Source organism: Branchiostoma floridae, chromosome 17 (assembly GCF_000003815.2).
Source record: "Branchiostoma floridae strain S238N-H82 chromosome 17, Bfl_VNyyK, whole genome shotgun sequence".
Classification (NCBI taxonomy): Eukaryota; Metazoa; Chordata; class Leptocardii; order Amphioxiformes; family Branchiostomatidae; genus Branchiostoma; species Branchiostoma floridae.
This window is the reverse complement of record NC_049995.1, coordinates 16092566-16112842: the sequence shown is the minus strand read 5'-3', so window position 1 is coordinate 16112842 and position 20277 is coordinate 16092566. Positions and strand designations below refer to the sequence as shown.

The 20277-nt window shown below is 43.0% G+C and overlaps 2 protein-coding genes across 2 annotated transcripts; one reads left to right on the top strand and one right to left on the bottom strand.

The window, feature by feature from the left end:
• Window positions 1–1601: 1601 nt before the first annotated feature.
• On the top strand, window positions 1602–10825 carry LOC118405083 (seed lectin-like). Its single transcript, XM_035804484.1, has 8 exons — window positions 1602–1798; window positions 5101–5154; window positions 5651–5791; window positions 6059–6132; window positions 7448–7655; window positions 9162–9302; window positions 9980–10053; window positions 10474–10825. The coding sequence occupies exons 2-8, from the start codon at window positions 5143–5145 to the stop codon at window positions 10661–10663; spliced, it is 840 nt and encodes a 279-aa protein (XP_035660377.1). The 5' UTR covers window positions 1602–1798; window positions 5101–5142; the 3' UTR covers window positions 10664–10825.
• A 2602-nt stretch (window positions 10826–13427) lies between these two features.
• On the bottom strand, window positions 13428–18343 carry LOC118404384. The gene is made up of 8 exons (XM_035803454.1): window positions 18268–18343; window positions 15990–16043; window positions 15696–15851; window positions 15141–15214; window positions 14687–14894; window positions 14400–14546; window positions 13949–14025; window positions 13428–13626 (listed from the first exon to the last, which is right to left on the bottom strand). Exons 2-8 carry the CDS (start codon window positions 15999–16001, stop codon window positions 13428–13430), a joined length of 873 nt encoding a protein of 290 aa, XP_035659347.1. The 5' UTR covers window positions 16002–16043; window positions 18268–18343.
• Window positions 18344–20277: the final 1934 nt, after the last annotated feature.

Below are 20277 nucleotides of genomic sequence, written 5' to 3'. Positions count from 1 at the left end.
TGTTTTGAGCGAAAAAGGTGTATATGGTGTTGATCATCGAGAAGCATGCGCACTGACAGATGAACGAAAAAGCCTCGGGCAAAGTTTTCCCCACAACGTCAGGTGAAATTACATGTAGTGAAGCCATCCGTGTTGCTTTTTGTAGATCTTGAACAAAGGAGGCTTTCATAGACAAGTTCTGGCGTGGGTAGTTTGACAAGTGATGAATTGCTTTTGGATGCGCCTGACTTAACTCAAAATTGGTGTCTAAAAATCTGGACAAACCGTACACATACAATATAGATTATCTATACGTCGGTGTGTGCTTTATGTGCCAGTCGGTGTCTGAGTGTAAGAAATGGTGACAAGTTCTTTTCCACACCTTGGATTTATCGTGTTGATTGACTGACGAGCAAACACTCACCTTTTTGTACATACGATGGCAGGATGTTTGGCATTACGACTAACGTGTATAGCCGCCCCCATCAATACCCCGTGACCGAGGGCTAATTGCAAGTACATGGTATAAACATAGTAGATACATATACGCATTATTCTACGCTAATACTAGTGTTGGCTATTTCTAAACAGGTTAGGTTTGACTTCGTTTTTGGAAGCAGAGGGAGACGAAAAGCCCATCTTTTCTCAAATTTGCGATTTCTGCGATTTCAAGAGAAAGGTGGCTTTCTGTTCGTCTGTCGATGTGGGGAAGTTCGGATAAGTCTTTGTGGCTTCTCTAAACAGAGTGATTTTTTTCGGTTTGGTTGACTGGGCATTTGGAAATAAACTGTGTTTCGTATAGCCTGAAGTCCAGCCTTGTTCGCTTTGGTCCGCTCCCGAAGGCGTAAGTTGTCGGGCGACCAGCAGGAGGCGAGTACAAGCTTCCCAGTATATATTCCTTTCCCCGACATACTTGTTTTAACTTCCATGTGCTGTTCAAATGTGCTTTTCCTTATGCGATTGGAGACACGTGTACTTTATTGTAGATTGTAGAATTACACTTAGCAAATGTACTTTTACACATGTGATAGTGGGCACTACTACTTTATTTTTACTCCATGTACAATAGCTATAGATTAGTCCGCCACGTATTTCTAAAAACGTTCAGGCTGTACAGGGCAGGTCGTCCGTACTGTCACGTACGGAGGGATGGGGGTGGGGGTGGTGTATGGGGCGGGTGGTGGGTGGATTGGTTTGCAAATCCGCAGCCCGATATCGATGGCACACAAAGTTTTGCCTGCACGTAAAGTTCTAAAGGGTGTCTGCGTGCTCCAAAATCCGTCGGATTCTACGAGTTCGTACGGAGGAGGTACTAATACCACTTACGTATCCGAAAAGATTGCCCACGTTTTGGCACGTAGACAGCCCGTATTTGCACGACGGTGAGTTGTGCCCTTAGCTTAAGTAGGGATTTGGTAGGCACTAGATTTATTGTTTGTGTGACTGAAAAAACGGCATGTGTCCCTAATTAAATTTTGACGGTGTGAACACTGTCCCATTGTTGTGTAGCAGACTAGTTTGTGCCCGTTACGGATCATTGCTTTATTTTCCCAGTAGGCGTGGTCGCGCTATTAACTTTACAATGATGTAACCTTTCCATAGAAATTTCCCCGAAATTCCACCCCACCTTACTTGTGTTACCCCCATGCCCATTGGTGTGGAGACAACATTCTCCTTAAAAGGCGTATTTCAGGGCAGAAAATTTGCATACGTACTGCTATAAATGTGTTAGACTTGCTGCTAAACACCAGAGCGGTCCGGTCCGGGAGAAGGAATCGTTTCACGTGCCCCTTCACCGTGCACAGCAAAAAGACAAAGCGTAAGTTCTGGCATTTTTTTTCCTATTTTAGTACTCTTATAAAATTCTGGAATGATTCTCCAGCAAAGGTAAAGAATTTGGTCCCGTTGATAACTTTGGGCGTTATTCGTTTCCTGTTTACGTGCCAAAACCTGGGCAATCTTTTCGGATACGTAAGTGGTCAGTACCGCCTTCGTACGAACTCGTAGGGAATCCGACGGATTTTGGAGCACGCAGACACGCCGTAGAACTTTACGTGCAGGCAAAACTTTGTGTGCCATCGGGCTGCGGATTCGCCCCCCGTACGTGCCAGTACGGGCGACGCACCTGCTCTGTACAGCTTGAACGTTTTCAGAAATACGTGGCGGACGTGGACTCACAAAAAAAGGAAGGAACAATTGCACGTACGGTGGGTTGTGCCCTTAGCTTTATCTTCCGCAGTTTTCTTTCTGACCGCAATGGTCAAAGTCCTCTATCCTTGAGGTCTGCCCTCAGTAAACCCAGCATGTTCTTACAGTGCCTTCATTTTCGAGATTTGTATGTGTTGGAGCCAATCAAGGCAAAGTCCAAGGCCTGCTGGGCAAGTGTTTGTGTTGGTTGGCATTCTCAATACGAGTCCAAACATAGCCTACCTGGCGTGTTTTACTTTTGTTGACAGTGGGCCTGTGTTACACATCTCATATAATGCTTAGTTTGAAATCAAACTGTTTGTCCATCGGCGTCCCGTAATTGCTCGTAGGTTGTTTTCGGTGGCAGGCGTCTAGCTTGTCTGACACTGTCTGTGGCGCTGCCCAGCTGTCACAGTGGTTGACACACAGGTGGCATATATTGTACAGCGGTAGCTTTTTCTCCAACGGAAGTTTTGATCGGCGGATCCAGAGTTTCCAGAGGGATCTGAATGCGATGTTACCCATGGTACACCTGGCTGCTATGCCGATGGGCTACGGACGAGTTAGTTTGCTCTTTCTCCATTCGTAATGGCCTCGGGCAGGCGCGTCGCCCGTGCTGGCACGTACGGGGGCGAATCCGCAGCTCGATGGCGCACAAAGTTTTGCCCGCACGTCATGTTCTACGACGTGTCTGCGTGCTCCAAAAGCCGTCGGATTTCGACGAGTTCGTACGGAGATGGTACTTACCACTTACGGATCCAAAAAGATTGCCCACGTTTTGGCACGTAGACAGCACGAACGGCGGGTTGTGCCCTTAGCTTTAGCGGAAAAATAGTAGAAATTGGCCAAACAGACTGAAAACACACCAGAGGAGTTGGCTGAAAACACAAGCCCAGGAATACAGTTTACGCCCTGGGACGCAAACTGTATTCCTGGGCTTGTGTTGTCAGTCTGTTTGACCAATTTCTACTATTTTTTCTGGGACCTTGGGAGCCTGGTAGAGGCTAGACAAAAGTAGCTAATCAACGGACACTGACAAAACCAGGCGCTCTGTTGTGATTTTAGGGGGCAATGAATGCCCTCAGATTTTTCGTTGGCATCCGTCTGTCTCGGAAGACAATGGTAGGCAGACAGGTTTAAGGCGACCCGTCTGCCTGGCCTGCACTTGATTTTTTTTAAGGTGAAGGAGGAGTGTGCACTTCCTTCTCCACTACCCTCTCGTCCACTGGCGCACTAAGTCCTACCGGGGCAACTGTATGTAACGTGTAAGACGAACCAAGGAGATGCAGTTTTTTTTCCATCTCCTAGGAGGACTTCCGACCAAGAATGCAAGGGGTTCCTCCTGCCCCTGACTCGTGTGTCATGGCGGGTGCGTCATGCCCGTGTAAAGTGCCTTTCCCAAGGGCACAAGATCGGTGACACGGCAGCCGGATTCGAACTCAGGACCTCTTGGGCCTGAGACCAACGCGCTGTCAATTGCGCCACGCGATCCCACTTACCCTCAGATTACAGTGTAATAAAACTTGGAAGTGGACAGACCAACTCAAGCTAGGGAGTGGGGCTTTCTGAGGCAAACAAAAGTCTGAGTAACTTATTCCATACCTTTCCTTTCCTTCCAAGAACAACGGAAGCAAATATTGACTTGATCTTCCTTCTGTTGACGCTGTCGTCATGGTGATGTATTGGGCCCTAATTGAATTTTTCTATCTGGTGCCACGTTCCTTTACACACCTTTGCTTTATTGATTGACCTGCAAACACTACACGGTTTTGTACACACGATGGCAGGATGTTCATGGTAATCTGAAAACCGCCATAACCTCCCAACAATGCATGACCGTGCCATCTCAAGTTTATGTACACATAAACTCAAAGCCATTTTTTCGCCCCCGCACATGCCACTACGGGTGACGCGGAGAGAGAGAGAGAGAGAGAGAGACTCCCCTACACCATGCATACTCTGGCACGCACAAAAACACACACTCCAAACACAACACCAGCACGTACACCAACAATCCACACAATGTATGTCAAAGTATTGTCCACATTTTTACATAGCGGCATCAATTTTGAGGTAACTGGACCGCATCCAAACGTAATTCATCAACTGTCAAGCCAACCGCACCGGAGCGCACCGCAGAAAGCGTCCATTGTTGAAGATTCACGTAAAGTCCCACGCATGGCTTCAGTAATTATAACTGCCATATTTTTTTGTGAGTAAAGGCTTTCCTGCTCATTGCTTGTTTGTGTGATCTTTCAATCCTTCTCAGACGTCACGCATACATCCGCGCATATCTGGTCACAAAGCTTCCGAACGGTTGTTCCTATTTTTTTTTTATATTTGCTTTTGGACAGACGAGGACGATGTGGCACTGTCTATTTCGTCTACACGTGTTTCAAAGTCAAAAGAGAAAAGAAGCGTGTAAAATATAGTGTAAGTAAAGCATGACCTGTACAGTTTATATCTAACTTGCTGCATTTAGCCCCAATAGGGCATGAACATGCCAAAAACTTAATTTGTAACAAGTGACCGTAGGTAACATACTCCGTGACGTATTTATCGTTTCCGTCGCATCAGTTTCAACAATATATATTATGCCAATGATATGGACAGTCCCAGACAGACAAATAACGACGAACAGGAAAAAGACGAAGCCCTAATATTACTGATAGCTTACAAGGACAAAGTATGTACTTGTTTATTATAACTCTAGCACTGAGCAATGCAATGAGCCAAGAATCCAGAGTCGAACATCTGTTTAGGGATTGCTCTGACGCGACAGCTGTTCTCTACATTAGAGAGCCCCATATCTGCTTGAAATACAGAGGTTGACGCAATATGGACGATGATAGGTACCGCATGACAATAGGTACCGCTACATTACCTCACTAACAACGTGACTTTAATGTTGCACATTTCTGTTGTTCGTTACAGCCTTGAGATCTAAGTTGCGTCCGAGTACAGCTCCTAATCGCCATGGATTACAAGGTAAACAGAATTATATTTTATGTTTTTCTTCTTTCAGTTACGGCAAACGCGTTCATTATGCAAAATATTATGCTGAATAGATCAATCTAAATCTCAGTTCGTCCTAGATTCGTGGTGTTTTTTCCCTTCCTCATCAGTAGCTGCTTGTTGCAGCATTCACATCCCATTTCCTCTGCCCACGACACTGTCTTTTACAAGCAGTCTTTTCTCACGGAGAAAAAAACACAGTGCCATATTTCACTGCTCACTGAATATATGGAGGCGAAATACGTGAATTTCTATGTCATTCATTTACCTGTTTGGTTGTACAATTAGCCAAGGGTACCCAATTGACTATTGTTAAGGGCAAACCTTTTGAGGCAATAAATAAAATAACTAGTACTATAAAGTTCTTGCATGTATAACGACTTCACGCACATGTTTAACCCACCAACATGGCGGACGTTACATGACGTCATCACCACGTGACTGCTAACCCGTGACTTCTCGTTCCCAGGGGTATTTCTACATCCAGAGCCGGCAGACCGGCATGGTCCTTGACGTGAACGAGGCCAACACCGCGTCCTCCACCCCCATCATCGTCTATCCCAAGAAAACCGAGGGGGTCGAGAACCAGCTCTGGAAGTACAACTCGGAGGTATGTCTGTATTTATGTTAAATTGAAAGTTCATCTGTGTTGGCAAAGGTCATTATTGGACTGGCTAAACTGTAATATCCAACACAAAATTGGACCCACCCAATTGGATTTCTTGACAAAGACTGGTGCTGTTCAGTCGAATGTGTGATAGTGCGCTGGTGCTTTTGTGAGTATTACTGAGTTGTCTTCTTTATACAGCTAACATATATACTAACTTGCGTACCTTGTCCCCTGATTGGCTAAACTATTTCCTGTATATGTTCGCAGACTGGTGAACTGGAGAGTCGCTTGAATGGTTACCGTATCGACGTGTCCGGAGGAAAAGCGTGCAACAGTGCAAGGTGAGGTGTTTCGCATCTGGTTGTTATTCACGGCAGTGGGCTAGTATGAAACCTGATTATTCATCAAATTTATTTAGCTCGGAAAAGTATTAATATGTGATAAAGGCGTGCTGTCACATTAATTCTCTGATAACAGAATCCTCAGAAGAGATCCTTGTTGGCGAAAAAATGAGACAAAGTTTCTACTTAATCTCTATCACGTTTTGTAGTTATCACGCTTTTCATGAGAAATAATTTATTGAGCTAAAAGAATGAGATAAATAGCTAACGCTCTAGTATCCACTGTGTCTAGGGTACGGTATTGGAAGGCAGAGCCCATCCACCTCTTCCTATGTTGATAGATTTAATATTATGATTAGGATTGTTGAAATCTGCATCTGTCTTATATTTATCTGGCACTTACCTAATCTCCAAGCAGATCCTACGGTAGCATATTTATTAGGCACTTACCTAATCTCCAAGCAGATCCTACGGTAGCATTAGATAGTATCTAAAGCCGGCAGAGGAGTGAAGCCGGCTTAGGAAATGGCAAATGTACACCTCTTGGCTGACTATCTCCTGACCAGTTTGCTACTATTTTATGCCATTGTAGGATCTGCTTGGATATTAGCACTTACCCCCCTTATGACCTCAATGAAAGGCGGCCTGCAGACCGATTTGAGCTTCTCATTAATAAATAAATGCTGAAACTAGGAAACGAGTGAGGTACACATTTCTACACCTCGGTAGGGTGAGGAAAGCCGTGTAAAGTGCCTTTCTCAACCATACAATGTCTGGCCACGAACGCGACCTCTGGATCGCGACTCCACTATAGCCATTTGACCAGTATAGATATAAATTTGTTTATTTGAATTCATCACGAGGTGATGGGGAGGCAAAACAGTTTCAAACACAACCTTTTCATGTCACCCTCTCTCACATAAAAATAACATCAACCACGTACAATTGAGTAATGACATATAAAATACAGAACATATGTAATAGGCATAATCTAGATATTAGTATATCTGATCGACTGTAACTTAACGCGACTTTAAAGCTACACAGGAACTACGTACACACACAAAAATTATACTATACTAGTAACTCTCTAAAGCTAAGGGCACAACCCGCCGTACGTGCAAAATGAAATACGTGCTGTCTACATGCCAAAACGTGGGCAATCTTTTGGGATCCGTAAGTGGTAAGTACCACCTCCGTAGGTACTAGTAATCCGACGGATTTTGGAGCACACAGACATGCCGTAGAACTTGACGTGCACGTACGGCGGGTTGTGCCCTTAGCTTTACTTCCAACTTTATCCTGTCTTGTACAGTATCATCAACTACCCAGAGAATAACGCCGCCAACCAGAAGTGGTACTTCAGGAAGGACGGCTCCATTGAGAGCGGGTTGGGGAAACAGTGGGTCCTGGACGTGCAGGGGGCGGACACTAACGCTGGGACAAAGGTCATCCTGTACGAGCGTAAGGACGGGGGACCAAGTATCAACCAGCAATTTGATGTGGTGCCTTACGTGCCCGCGGTAAGCACTTTGTGTGTGTTCTTATGTTGTGTGTGTGTGTGTCTCTGTGTGTTTGTGTGCGTGTGTGGTTTGTGCATGTGTGTTTGTGCGTGTGTGTGGTTTGTGTGTGTGTGTGTGTTTGTGTGTGTGTGTGTGCATGCGTGTGTGTGGTTTGTGTGCGTGTGCATGTGTGGGTGCGTATGTGTGTAGTCTGAGTGTGTGTGTGTATGTATGTGTTTTTGTGTGTTTGTGCGTGTGTGTGGTTTTTGTGTGTGTGTGTATGTGTGTGTGTTGTGTTGGGTTTACGGAAAAGGCTGACTTACATTCTAAAAGCAAACGCACAAAGATGTATGTCAGTCTTTATGCGATAATTCTTATGTTTGTGTGTGTGTGTGTGTGTGTGTTTGTGTGTGTGAGTTTGCGTATGCATGTGTGTGTACGTATGTGAGTTGTCTGTGTGTGCGTGTGTGTATGTATGTGTTTTTTGTGTGTGTGTGTTTTTGTGTGTTTGTGCGTGTGTGTGGTTTGTGTGTGTGTGTGTGTGTGTGTGTGTGTGTGTGTGTGTGTGTTTGTGTGTGTGTGTGTGTGTGTTGTGTTGGGTTTACGGAAAAGGCTGGGCTGTCTACCTGTCCTGGCTATCACGTCAGGCTACTCGGATCTACGAAAGCCCATTGGTACAAAAGCTCCGGGTTCGAATCAGTTGATATGCCACTGACCTTGTGCGCTTGGGAAGGGCTCTTAACACAACTTTCCTCATTTAACTAAAGTAAAAAAAATGAGTAACTTCGGTTAGGGCGGTCCCTCGGATAGTTAATTGGAGGTCCCGTATTTGAGGAGATCCACACGTTAAAGAACCCACTAGACTTATGGAAAAGAGTAGGGGTCCTTCCCTGTGTTAGTGGTTTAAAACCTTGAGTCCTATGCCCGCACCTGGGGTAATTGCTGTCGTATTGAGGTCACCTGAGTTATCTCCAAATGGCAGCTGTCCCAGACCCTTGCACTTTAGCAACACCTATATTAAGCTCCTCGCAATTCAGTTATACAACAACCAGATATTGTTGATCCTAATGTAAGATACTGAGGCTCAAGTGGTACAACTTCCCCCCGAATGCCACAGTACGTCAGCTGACCAACCAGCCACCAGTCTTAAGACTAATCCAATTGGCCCGATAAGTCGTGTTAAGAGCCCTTCCCAAGGGCACAAGGTCGATTGTATATCAACTGATTCCAACCCAGCCCCTCTGGGTTATGTAAAATACACAGCGGCTTCACACAAAGCTCCTTCACAAACAGCTCCTTCACGCACTGCCCATTCACATACAGTCCATTCACAAAGTTCCTGCACAAACAGTTTCTTTACTGAGCACAAACAGCCCATACTACTAAAACAGCTTTTGTACCAATGGGCTTTCGTAGAGCTGGGTAGCCTGACGTGATAGCCATTTCCATGCTTTTTATACTATTCCTATTTCCCCTCTTTTTATCTCGTGCCTTTGACGTCACAAATCTCTTCCGTTACGTCATCAGGACGGGTTCTACATCCGGAGCGCCCTGAACGACTGCTACCTGCAGATCAAGGACGGCAGCGCCAAAACGTCTGCCCTCATCTGCATCGGGAACAAGGCTGACGGGGACCGCAAGTTCCAGCGCTGGAAGTACAACAAGGAGGTGGGTACTCATCGACGCTCTCAAACTTCAAAGCAATCAAACTTTCAGCAGTGTCCTAGCCTGGCATGGGTACCATAGGGGTAGTAGAGTCTACAGCCAACGGACAAGGCAAATTTATCTGCAAATCCTTATACTGCCGTTTTTTGTTTGCAAATTGATTCCCAACGACTAGTATCCAGTTCATGAAGTGTGGGTTAAGCTAAGGGCACAACCCGTCGTACGTGCAAATACGTGCTGTCTACGTGCCAAAACGTGGGCAATCTTTTGAGATCCGTAAGTGGTAAGTACCGCCTCCGTACGAACTCGTAGAGAATCCGACGGATTTTGGAGCACGCAGACACGCCGTAGAACTTTACGTGCAGGCAAAACTTTGTGTGCCATATCGGGCTGCGTATTCACGGGCGACGCCAGTACGGGCGACGCGCCTGCCCTGTACAGCCTGAACGTTTTCAGAAATACGTGGCAAGCGTGGCCTCCCCAAAAGACGTACGGACAAATTGCACGTACGGCGAGTTGTGCCCTTTGCTTTAGTGATAATGGGCTTCATTCTGGAAGGCAGTGGAAGACAAGTTTATCCACCTCTTCAATGCTAAGTTTTTTTTTAACAGAATTTTGATTTAGGATTATTCTTCTCTGTTCACTGGTAATTTTGATATCCTTTCTCTTTCCCTGACCAGACCAGCGCCATCTGCAGCGAGCTGAATGACTACGCCATAGACGTGAGGCAGGCAAATGCGGCCAACTCTGCCGAGTAAGTGGGTATAACATGGGGTGTTTTTACATTGGGAACGTAAAAAAATGATATGTGCATTTGTTTGTGTGTGTGTGTGTGTGTGTGTTTACGCGCGCGCGCGCGCGTGTGTGTGTGTGAGTGTGTGAGTGTGTGTGTGTGTGTGTGTGTTTGTGCGTGCGCGCGCGCGTGTCTATGTGTGTGTGCGTGTGTGTGTATGTGTGTGTTTTTGTGTGTCTGTGTCTGTGTTTGTATTTGTGTGTACGTGTGTGTGTGTGTATGTGTGTCTCTCTCTCTCTGTATATTTGTGTCTAAGTCTTCTCCATGTAATCTTCAATTTTCACATTTCTGCTTCCCTAATATTATAGTACGAAGTCGTCTTGCATGTTTATAGATTAATTGGAAATAAAGTTTATACCTAGACGTCATTTTTCCTTCCAGGATCATCGCCTACCCGTGCCACGGTGGCACCAACCAGGGCTGGACCTTTGAGAAGAACGGCTCCATCGTGAGCGGCATGGGCAAGACCTGGGTCCTGGACGACACTGCCTCGGGCGGAGCCGGAACTCCCGTCATCCTCTACACCTGGCACGGCGGGAAGAACCAGCAGTGGTACATCTCCACAGAATAAGGCCTAGAGGGTATCAGGCAATGGGTGATGCATCCACCCCCTCCCCACTGAGGGCCTGCAGAACCAAGCTTAGCCGCTTTGCGTCGCTGTGACTGAAAAGAATCACCTTAGAACTTTTGCGTTTATAATAGTTATTTAGAATCGGGCAATTTGGCGGAAGTAAATAAACCCACACTGTTGAAGAGATCAAACAATGTCTCAACGTCTTTCGAGAGGACTTGATAATGGTTAGATTGTTGTCAGTGAAAATCTGTATGGAATAAATAACTTTTGACTTTAGTGTTGAAGACACTACTTTAAGATACACTGTGTAACCGGCAGATGCTGATATTTCCTTGCATGATTAAAGAGAATTTTGAAACAAAATTAAAGAATGTTTTTCGTAAATCCAGTATGTATAAGCATGTGCAGTTGCCTTTGCTACAAAATAAAATGTCCAAAACATTAATTCGTCCATGTGTTTATTACTTGACCATAAGATAGTAGTCTGTAAGTAAAATGTTGTCTTCACCTAAGCAACTGCCCTTGTTCCAAAGCATCATTCATACAACCCACACACCTTAATGCATTTTAAAAAGGAATGTTAGATCAGTTAATGTGAATGTCAAGACAGCAGCATTGGCATTAATAACATGACATCTTTCTACTTTACAACGTAGGATTTGAAAGTAGTTGCCATTCATATCATGACACTTTTCAGTACTTTAATACACTCTGCCAATTTTGAGGGCACAATTCGAAGGAACTAAGCCCACTAGAAAGAAGTTTATGTCCGGTGGTAGTGGTATACACAATAAAAAAAGAGGTGCGTAAGAAACAAAAAATGAATAAGTCTACAGCGATCATGACGACACGTGGTGATCCACTGATGATCCTTTCGGCACATTTTTATCAAGCGTATAATTCAACCATCTATATGATACGTTGATGAAGGGCAGACATCCAGGTAGTAGAATAAGCCAAATAGCAATTACCCAAGCAACTGGATATAAATTTATATTAATTTGGAAACAGTCAGACGTTTCAGGTAGAATCCGTTATCTTTCATAAGTGTCACTTAAGTTGAAAGATAACTCATGTTATCTGAAACATTCCAAAATCATCCAGTTGCTTGAGTAATTGCTATTTGGCATATCTATATGATTCTTCGACGTGATTCCTTAGAATGGATCAGTATGGGTAAAGATGGGCAAGAATAAGTTCATCTTCTTCTTCACCGCCTTTCAGTGCACACGCTGAGGCAGGCCGTTGGTATTGTTCAAAGTGGGTGAGGATGGTTAAAAAAAGACAGGATAAATCAGAATGGATGGAGAAAAAGTTCTGCTACAGTGCCAAAGCCAGCCGTCAGGAGGTATATGCTAAAATTGACCTTGACTTTTATCTTCCAGAGAGCTTCCCAAATACTATCACTACTATTCAGGCCTTCTAATTTATGCTGACCAGACATATCTAGCACACACACACACACACACACGCACACAGAGACACGCATACACACACACACACAGACACACACACACACAAAACACACACACACACACACACAAACACAGACACACGCACACACAAACACACACACACAAACACAGACATACACAAACACACACACATACACACACACACACATACACACACACACACACACACACACATACACACACACACACACACACACACACACACACATACAGGCAGTAAAAACACGAAAGAGCAAATTTTAAAAAGTTTTATTCTCGAACCAAGCGTTTCGCATATACAGAGTGTAATTTTATCTTAAGTAATTCTTGTGTCCGGCTGATCATCCAACGCCCTGAATTCTGTAGTGCAGAGCTGGTGATGCGTCCGTTAATCACATTCATGACTTCATAGTCACATTTCTGTCAGCCAACATCACAATTGATTCTGGGTAAGTATAATTACTAAAACAGTCAGTAATTTTAGTGCTACTGGTTTGCAAGGGGCGTGGTGGAGACGAGGTATATCTGTACACAACGCAGCATTTAAAACAGGGACAGGGGGCGTCACTAAGTCAGGCCTGTTTATAACTGTCAGACACGTTACAAGAGAACTTTTCCTTTTCTTAGGGAAAAAACTTAGTCTTTATCAAATATTTTGGAAAGGCCTGTAGAGATTTTGCTGGGATATGATTTAATATATATATATATATATATATATATATATATATATATATATATATATATATATATATATATGATTTAATTTCTGCCACCATATTGCCCATTGCCAACCATTCTAAATACATTAGGTATAAGTGTAATGTTTGGGATCTAGACAAATGTCAACCCGGCGCATGTAAAAGCTGCCAAATCAATAACAAGTAAAACTTTCTTTATGAAGAAATACTAATGGTTTGAGTCAATGTCTCATGTTTATTTCACATTGATATGTAGTTTGCCATTAATGTCTCTTTCTAAACTGTTTTAAGCTTTGAAATGATGTTATGTTACTTAGATTTCAATTTACCGCGTTCTATATTATGTCTACTCCTCTGTTTGTTACAGTTTAATGCAGCTTTCTGTTAATTTCATAGTTATGTTTTGATGAATTGTTTATAGCCCCAGGGTCTGTTGAAAAATGCCAAATAGCGAGATGTAGTTTCCTGGCTAGATAACGAATAATGGAAATTATCTTTTGCAGTCAAAGCGACATCTAACGATTAAGCTTGGTTCTGCAGGCCCTCAGTAGGGAGGGAGGGGTGGATTACTTCTCTGTGTACCACCCCATTGCCTGATCCCCCTAGGCCTTATTTGGCGGAGATGTACCACTTCTGGTTCTCCCCGCTGTTCCAGTCGTAGAGGATGACGGGACTCAACGCTCCGCCGGATCCTCTGATGTTCAGAACCATCTTTTTGCCCAGGCCGCTCAGACCGCTCACGATGGACCCGTCCTTCTCAAAGGTCCACGCCTGCCTGGCACTACGTTTTGGGGGCTTGGTGACGATGCTGGAGGGGAAAATGAGACATAACGATGACATAACCTGTAAGATGGCTCAATCACAGGAGCCGCATTGCCTTGAAAACTACTTCAAAAAGACTCACCCAGTCTCTTACTTACTCGCTCAATCGGTCTATCACATACACAGAGAAACTTGCACACATGCACTGACAATCAAGTGAGTTCTCTCACACACATATACACAAACCCTCATACGAATATGATGCAATACGTTTTTGAGTCGCTGTAGAAACACAGCACATACTTCTGGGGTTGAGTTCCTCTTTAACGTTCCTTTACTTAGCGGGAATGTCCAAATCTAAATCTTGCCTGGGAAATGGGTTTCCCTCCTCCGAAGGCACGTCTAAGGCGTAGTCGTTTGCATTCCCAGTGTGGATAGCGCGGGTCTGTAGGTGGAAAATAATACTATACGCATTTGTAGATACGTGAATGGCTCTAATATCTGTTTCCCACAACGCATATAGATATATACATATCATCAGAGTCAAGAAAAATAGAATATTGACAACTGATACAGTAACTGTACCAAATATTTTAGGCTATCAACATCCTAAGTCAACTAATAAGCCTGTTTACGCAAATCCAGAATATACAAGATATAATATTGACACGAAAGGCAGTCGAGTCCCTTGAGTTGTTAGTAAAACTAAATAGATTTCATTTCTTTCTTCCAGGTAAGATCTGGAGAAGCACAGACTGATGATGAGGTAAATGGGGCACATTGTATATCTGGTTTCGCTCACATTTGATGATTACCTACCTCTTTGTCGTACTTCCAGAGCTGGTCAGGGCTCCCATCTGCCTTATCTACAATGTAGAGAGAGGGAATGGTCTTATCTTCACTGCCACACATGATCTGCAGGTAGCAGTTGTTCAAGTTGCTTCTGATGTAGAAGAACTCGCCGAACTGATGACGCAATAAAAGAGATTTAAGACTTGCATAAAACGTAATACAATTAGCTTATAAATACATACACACAAAAAAACGACTGACAGGCACACACGCAAACACACAAAACATTCTGCTTTGAAAATGCAATCCCTTACCATCGGCACATAAGGCACCACATCCCACTGTTGGCTGATGCTGGGCCCTCCTTCCTGACGCTGGTGCAGAATCACACTGGTCCTGGGTTCGGTGTGGCCTCCCTTCACGTCCAGAACCCACATGTCCCCCAGCCCGCTCTCAATGGTACCGTCCGGCTTGAAGTACCACTTCTGGCTTGGGGAGTAATTCGCAGGGTTGTTGACAATTCTGCGCACACAAAAATAAATGGGAAATATATAGCATTACAAACTATTTTCTAGGCAAGGAACATCAATGAAGGTTAGACATCCAGGTAATGTAGTGCTCAAGATAACAGTTAATCAAGAAATAGAATAGATTTTGGAGATGGTTCGTATTTAACCACACAAGTTTCTTCAGTGAATGAAGGATATGAAGTACCACCGAGGTATACAACCAAAACCAAAGAATCAAAATGCGAATAGTATCCCTTACTCTGCACCGCTGTGCGCATATCCTCCAGCCACGTCGAGACGATGTCCGTTCATGCGACTCTCCAGTTCACCAGTCTGACGACATATATATGTAATACATAGAGATGTGTACTGTTTGCTTTACGTACATACACATGTTTGTGACATGAAGCAAACGCATTTGTTCTGCCTTCTTTCATATTTTATTTGTACTTATATGTTCTGTTGTGTACACCTATTTATTTTCTCTGTAATATGTTTTTATTTCCTTGTATGTGTACCTAAGCCGCGATGAAAATCAGTTTGTCAAAACTGAATCGAGCTATCCAGGTGTCTGAAAATCTCAATAAACAATATATAAAGCAAGCCTATACGTAACGCACTATGAATACGAATGAAATCGAAAGCCGTGCCATATTATTAGAGCTTATTCAATTGTCGCTGTGCAGGAACTACAGACGATCATGACTTTATGCTTTACCCTTCCAATGATCATAGTTTTAAATTATGTATTTTCTCATTTTCAATGCTATGAATATAGATGATGTATAGAGGTGGATTGTTAAGTTTTCGTCACCTCCGAGTTGTACTTCCAGAGTTGGTTCAAACGTTTGCGCTCTTCCTTTTCCTCTGACTTCAGTTGCCAGATGATGATTGGTGCGTTGTCAGAATGGTTGCTCCCTCTCACATCAAGGACCATGCCGGTCTGCCGGCTCATGATGTAGAAATACCCCTGGAACGAGAAGGTTAACAGTCACGTGATAATGACGTCATGTAAAGTTTGCTTGCCAATAATTACGGTAGCACACATCTCATTTCTGCACCATAATATCTCCACATGAATAGTCTGAAACAAAGATTCCCTGATTACCTTGAAATCCATGGTGGTTTGGAGTTGTTCTCTGTTGAACAGAAGACCTCAAACCTGTAACGAACAACAATATCAAGATGTTACTGATGGGCATTGTATTTGAAAGTGAATACACAGCCACCGTCTTAAAAGAGACATATAGATGCGAATGTGTGACTGCATTTACGAAAAACGATTTCTAATCTTCCCAAACATAGGGAAAGACCTGCATGCAACGATTAAACAGCTTGGCATTCGAACGTGATTCGTAACGTTTCCTGCAGTAGACTTTCGATAGACAGAACTGTTGGAGGAAATTTGACTAGATCGTGGTACAGACTCAATAAGTAAGTTGTCTTGGGAAGAGCGCTGTGACATTTTGACGACTTATTCCGTCACTGTCGCTCGCATGTCCAATTACCGAGTCAAGTTGTTTTCTAAACATTCTAAACAGCCATTCCATTTCCATCGTAACTAGATGAGAGATTGTCACGAAGACCGAATTCCAGCAGAGTGGTAGCCCACATATACATTGTTTGTTTGGGGTGAAAATGTGACAAAATTGGATGACTGTGATTTATGGAGAAGTACTGACAGATTCCAAGACCGCGACGAACAGAAAAGCCTCGGGCAAAGTTTTCCCACAACGGCAGGTGCAATTACACTGAAGCCATCAATAGGGCGCTTTCATAGGCACGTTCCGGTGCGGTCAGTTTGACAAGTAATGAATTGCTTTTGGATGCGTTTGAGTTACCTCAAAATTGGTGTCTAGAAATCTAGACAAACCGTACACATACCATATAGATTATCTATACGTCGATGTGTGATTTATGTGTGAGTCGGTGTCTGTGTGTGAGTTTGTGAGATTGTCTCTCTGTGTGTTAGGGATGTTAAAGTCAAAATGACAAAAGGCTCATGACTTAACCACTTCTTCCTTAGGTCGAAAGGACACCTGTCACCCCAAATTAGCCCTATTAGCATGACAGAAGGCGCATTAAGTAATACTGATATGATAAATTTCCTCAGTAGCCACGTAAAGTTGTCCAATTTGTGTTCATTGCGGACATCTCTGTCTAAGCAACCTTTGTGCCCAAAGTGATGAAATTTTGTGGTCCTTTTACTCAGTTAAACAAGAAGGTATTATACTAACAAGATGATAATGGGACAAACTACTTCTTCCTTTTAGAGCTGATTGCCATCATAAACACAACGCCACAACATGTACAGGACAAAAGATGCAAAAATAGGATGTTCCGCCAAGGAAATCCGTCTTAATTCAAACGTAAGCGATTCCTACGTACATGTCATCGCAAGCTATTCAGAGTCACTTAATTTATGCTAAAGAAAGATATTATGAAACACAGACAGATCGGCACACTGAAAATAATACCTCATAGAGTCATACAATACTTTTGTCGCGGTGGTAACAAAGAATGCTCACAGCTATTTGAACCAAAGTCACTTTGCTGTGACCCTTGCTCAAGAATCTTCTCAGTAGACTACACACACGTCACTGGGTAACCCAATAGTCGAGGAAGTTATGTCTAGAAAAATACGCACAATGACTTGTCTGTGATGCAAGTTTTTGCCCAACACCATGGTAAACATCATCCCCAACAAAGAAATTAAATCAAACCCTAATCCTAATAGCGTTGAGCAGAGTAATAAGCCGAGATGGCAAGGGTGTTGATAATCAGAGTGGAGTGGAGTGTTGAACCGAGTTGACTGGGCCGAGTTGGTAAAGGGTACGTTGAATCGCCCTGCTCTCTGGGACCTATCCCAGGCGCGCTATAAAATCGGAGCGATATCCAGAGCGTGCGTTCTTTTGCTTGCTACGTGCGTGGTCTGGATATTCCTGATGCGCTTCTGGGATAGAAGAATATGTTGGATACAAGTTCGTTCAAACAGACGAAAACTATGGCCATGTCTTCCACTTTGTGCCGTTCCCCTTCACCGATTCCCAGACGCTTAGCTAGATTTAACACTGTTGTTTCCCACCTGTCTTTTTTGAGACCTACCCGCATAATCAGCCATAATATTTGCCACAGAAAAAAGCACACAATGCTAACCTAACATTAATTTAGTAGTTATAAACGAGATCGATTTCCGAATTGTGGCTACGTAAATAATCATTGAACGAAGTCTTGTAACTTTGATTTTCAATGAAAGACCAGCCGTACGTAAAACAACACAATAGTGATTTGCAGACTTAGAGGTAATTTCTTAGACACATTTGAAAATGAAACGAACTTATGTGGAACAGGACAAGAGTAAATACAGCATGCCGAAAAAGACTTACTTTGCACCGTGCAAGTTGTGTTGGTGCCCCCGTGAGAATGGTTGGGCGTTGGCCAAACTCGAGCTTTTACCCTCCGTGATATTCAAGTTTAACCAATCGATGAGCATCATACAAAAATGTTTGGTTAGTTTGCTACCCTCCTGACCTAACATTATCCAATCAGCACCCTCCTTACTTCTAGGTACGTTGGCCCGAACGAGGCGTCGGACAAAGTATCACATAGCTTCGTGTTTTAACATTCGCTTGGGCACAATGATTTAATCTTATAGATGACGTCCTCTGGAGACCCCAAAACTTATGCGCGAGGGCGAAAAAAGAAAAATCCAGTAAAAAAAAAAAACATGCTGCTAAACCACAGGACTAACCGTTCGGTCCAAGGCTTGTTTTTTTTCCGATGTTCACCTCCAGAAAGACTGTGATAAGACACAATCGACGACATTTCAATCATGTCTTTATTGCAATTATTGTTTAAAGAGGGGAGCAATGGCACTGGCCATGTGCCACCTTACCCTGGAGAGCAGATTCTCTGGCAAGCATAAAATCCAGGGTTACCAGGGCGACATGTGGCTGTTTTTTTCTTTCTGGAGAACAGGCGAAAATCAATGCGCTCGCGGATGTCATCCATAAATGACATAAAATTAAATCCATGTGATCTTTTCAGAAAAACAATAACACGCTGTATGTACTTCCTCGTGCTTTGGATGTCAATCGGTATACACGGAATTTTGACGGCTGCGAGCTGCATATAGACCATGTATTCTACAAAGGCGACAACTTGGCCATAGTAGTGGTCATGTTGTTTTTACCAAGCTTCAAAGAGACCGTAAAAACAGACAGACAAAAGACAGACAGACAAAACAAGATACAGAACTGACAAGTAAGAAAGGGCAAATGTTTTCATAGACATGCTTGTTACCAATGTGATGTTCACCTGTAGTTTGCCTCAATAGAATACAAAAGCCTGACTGTATATAGAAGATACTGGACTACCAAAGCACGTCGCATTTTTGGACATGGAGCGAAGTGAATGTGGACTTTGCCTTGCTCGACTGTTTGGACAACAGTTTCAAAGATACTCGACACCAAGAACACCTCGCATTTTTGGGCAAGGAGTTTGGTGATTGTTATCTTGTCGTCAACCATGTTCTTCACAAGCATCTGCCGGCTGAATACTATATTTTTGTCCTTAAAGATTCTATCACGATTGCCCAAGATTTTTTTTCATTTTGAATTTCCTCCAACTCAATGTTTGTCAACAATGACTTCATGATCTCTGCATGTCCGTGCATAGGGTTAAGAGATGAACCTTCATTGTCTTCGAATTCCAGTTTCATGTTTGTGGTTGTTTACTTATCCGATAAGTAATGAAGTCATTGTTGACAAATATGGTGGCACCCCTCCTGTTATGTGTCAAGCAAGGACAGCAGCTTTATTGAAGTTCGTTTTTAAGTATTACTGGAATCCTTTTGTATTTACTTGTTCACCCAGGAACCATATATTGTCATTAGGTTGGTTTTATAAGGTGCGTGTACATGAATAAAGCAACGCTTAAAGATGAAAAAGCAACTTTGGGCACAAAAAGTGCATCAATAATAACACCACTCAGTAATCTAATTTGAGCTTTCATGAATAAACAAAGATTCAAACAAACAAACAAACAAACAAGCAAAATATAGGATGATAAATCTCTTTTTTTTATATAAATTCCTAATAATTCACTGTGGCAAGACTGCGATTCCATCAGCCTACTTATCTACGCATACGTATCACACAGGAACAAGTTTCGAATGTCATCTAGCATTCTTCATCAGTGATATAAAAAAGACTGTTGACAAAATTTGAATTACTAATACATAATTCATTGACATGATAAATTCTGAAGGCATTTAAAACGTTTCAAATTCACAAACATTTGTCCAGTGATTTGGATTTAATTAAGTTACATATTGTTATTAGGCATATAGATTAACGATAGCTAATAGTATTTGATACACAAAGATACAGGTCTGG